The sequence below is a fragment of the Myripristis murdjan genome, chromosome 18 (assembly GCF_902150065.1).
Source record: "Myripristis murdjan chromosome 18, fMyrMur1.1, whole genome shotgun sequence".
Taxonomy (NCBI): domain Eukaryota; kingdom Metazoa; phylum Chordata; class Actinopteri; order Holocentriformes; family Holocentridae; genus Myripristis; species Myripristis murdjan.
The window spans coordinates 1824218-1827561 of NC_043997.1; the positions used below are offsets into that span (position 1 = coordinate 1824218).

At 43.2% G+C, this 3344-nt stretch overlaps 1 protein-coding gene across 1 annotated transcript in view; it reads right to left on the reverse strand.

The window, feature by feature from the left end:
- LOC115376727 (V-set domain containing T-cell activation inhibitor 1-like) overlaps window positions 1-794 on the reverse strand; it is a 1316-nt gene extending 522 nt beyond the window's left edge. Inside the window, exons 1-2 of the mRNA XM_030076502.1 lie at window positions 680-794; window positions 1-145 (exon numbers count right to left, since the gene is read on the reverse strand). The exon at window positions 1-145 is cut by the window's left edge and continues 209 nt beyond it. Coding sequence (XP_029932362.1) covers window positions 1-145; window positions 680-749 — 215 coding nt within the window. The 5' untranslated portion in view covers window positions 750-794. The remainder of the gene's footprint in view (window positions 146-679) is intronic.
- Window positions 795-3344: the final 2550 nt, after the last annotated feature.

Consider the following 3344-nt stretch of genomic DNA (forward strand, 5'->3'; position numbering starts at 1 on the left):
GAGTCAGTGTGTCTGTCTCGGTAAAGGAAGACATATTCTTCTTTCTTCAGGTCAGCTCTGCTCCACTCTGCTGCTTCAATGTCGACATCAGGAGCCTGACAGCTCAGAGTGACATCGTCTCCAGGTCGAGCTTTCAGGATCAGGGCTAAAGGACGATGGAAAAACAAACCCAGAACAGAAAAGTTAACAACACAGATCTTCAAAAAAAATTTTTTTAAATTCCACTTTTTGTCCGTTCAAACTTCAAATGGATCCTCAAACGCTCAGAAGCCGTCGGCTCATCAATTTGAACATCAGCCCCGTTCACAAATAAGCACAAGTCATTTGTAAGTGCAGAGAACATCCATCATGTGCTATGTTTGCATCACCACAAGATAAAAATGAAACTTAAAAGAGAAGGACTCCCACAAACACACACACACACACACACACACACACACACTCACACACACACAGAAACACACACACACACACACACACACACGCACTGGGACAACCGAGGAACCACAGCTCCTCTGACTTCCCCAAATTCAGAGATTCTAAAGAAATTCAAAGTGAGTTTTACGTCAAAAGAAGCCGTGCAGCCAGCCAGAGGGGACGATTTAAAACGAACATTCAGAGTCATGAGAGAGTTTTGAAGCATTTCCATCACACAGACTACATCCCATAATGAGCTCACCTTCAGCAGAAAGCACAGGCAGGAACCATGTGATGATCAGAAGTAATAATGATGATGTAATGTGAGCCATGTCAGTGAAGCCGCTCCTCTTTGAAAACGTCCGTTAGACTGTAGAAAACTTTTCCTCAAACTGTGGAGAGTCGTGTTATGCAGAATCCCACTCCTTCAGTCTTAGGGGAAGAGTGGTGACTCACATGGGCTGTGATTGGCTGCTGCAGTGACAGGCTCAGCTTTGTGTTAACCCTTTGAAACCTGAACAAGATCTCTTTTTCTCTTGAATAGATCATATGTCTAAATTAACAGATGAATTACCCCCAAATTACTCTAAAGTGAAAAAACGATAGTAAGACAAAGAAGACACAGTATAACAGGGGAAAAATGCAAAATACATCAATAAATAAACATGACAAATTACCAAAAAGAAAACACAGAAACATAAAAATGGTGACAAAACAAACAAACAAAAAAACATAACAAGTCAGTGACCAGAGAATGAAACCTCGCATGAATATCCAAAAGTATTTGAAAGGAAAATGACTTCAGACAGCTGAATGCCCACACACACACACACACACACATCCTGGGACAGCTGCCAGGGCATCAGATTTCAATGTTTTCCAGTGTTGCTGTAAGATCATGCAGTCTGATTTTCTCTCTAGCTTTCCGGGGAGGGGCTTACCCCGGGACAGTTTCCAGGGCAGCAGGCGTGTTTTTTTTTTGTTGTTGTTCTGGAAGAGCAGTTGTCAGCAGATTGAGATGAACAAACTTTCGATTCACTTCAGCAGAGAAACAAACCCTGCAGTCTGTTCACCACGTGAATAACAGCAAACTGCTACTAATAATCAATCAGTCAAGCAATCAATAAGCAATTAAGTTTTTTTTTAATGCATAAATATGAAAATAGTGTTACAAAGTGTTTTACAAAATAAATTAATGAAGAATCCCAGCCTCCATCACTGGAACGTGACCCTCATTTGTTAACACACACATTTAAATACAGTGAATACAGCAGGACAGACACACACACACACACACACACACACACACCAATAGTCTGAAGGTGCTACAAAACCTCATGAGATGAATCAGTCTCACCTTGTTCTGTAACTTTTTTGAATAAAAAACCCAGAAGAAGACAGGAAGTGAGGACGGATTTTCAGAATCAGGCGGCTCGTCAGCTCACACCTGTCCAGGTAGACGGTGCCAATAAAGTCTGTTCAAAACACACGACTGAAGCAGAGACGCTGCAGCTGGAGGCTCAGATAAACAGCATCACAGAATAACTTTGTACATGAGGACCCTGGTCTGGTGTCTGTGACACACACACCTGCAGCATCACACACACACCTGCAACAGCATCACACACACACACACCTGCAGCATCACACACACCTGCAGCATCACACACACCTGCAGCATCACACACACACACCTGCAGCATCACACACACCTGTAGCATCACACACACCTGCAGCAGCATCAGAAACACGTACCTGCAGCAACATTACACCCAAATGCAACAGCATCACACACACGTCCAGCATCATACACACACCATGCTCTTCGTTTTATCACACAAACAACAACAACAACAACAGCAACAACAACAGCAGCAACAACTTTCACTGCATCAAGTCGACTCCAAGGAGGTTTTTCTGCTGGATCTTTATCCTGTTTGATCATCTGACCTGAAAAGCAGAAAACAGATTTATCAGGTAAACGGGGACTGACTGGAGGAAAACCCTCTGTGTCCTCGTCTCCAGACTCATGTGGGAGAGTTTTCTCCACTGACTGCCATCACTCATTATCTACTGCAGGTTAGAAACCATTTGTAGGAGCCTTTCTGTCCAGAGGCTTTACAGTTTGATCAGCTGTCTGCTGTCAGCAGTGATCTCCAGCTCTCACAGATAAAAACAAAAATCACAAACACTGCTGAGTCCCACAAATCAAAGGGCACCAACAAAATAAGAACAAAGTGTGGAAACAAATAAAAAAACCCGATAAAATAGGTTTGCACATCGCTTCCTGCATCTGGCCCATGTTGCTGAATGCAAACTTGATATCTTAGATTCCTATTCAGTGTCTCTTCACCATCAATTCACTAGCAAGGACCACAAAAATGACAAGAGATGTTTGAACAATTTATTGCGAAGTGAATTGTGAACTCGATTGAAGATCTTGTCGTTTGGCTATGTGCGGGGAAGATTCTTTGGGAATCTGCCGTAGCTCCCGGGCACGACAACCCCCAAAAAGAAAGAAAGACATAAGAAAGTAAGAAAGATAGATAGATAGATAGATAGATAGATAGATAGGTAGGTAGGTAGGTAGGTAGGTAGGTATACTTTATTGATCCCAAACTGGGAAAAAGCTTAATTACTTGAGACAGGACTGAGCAGATCTGAGATCTTTAAGATCTGAATGAATGTAGTGGTGATATGCTTGAGATGACCAGCGGCCCGTGATTTGAATTAGGTGTTCTGGAATGCCATTGCGGGAGGATGAGGTGGCTGCTCCAGTGCGGACAAGTGTCCAGAGAAGTGTACTGGGGATATGCCAGACATGGAAAGGATTTGGTGAAAGTGCTGGTGGAACCAGAAGCGAGTGGCTGTGTGTCCAGATTTGGCGACAAACAGGGGATCTGATGGTGAAAGGCTTTGGGCTTTGC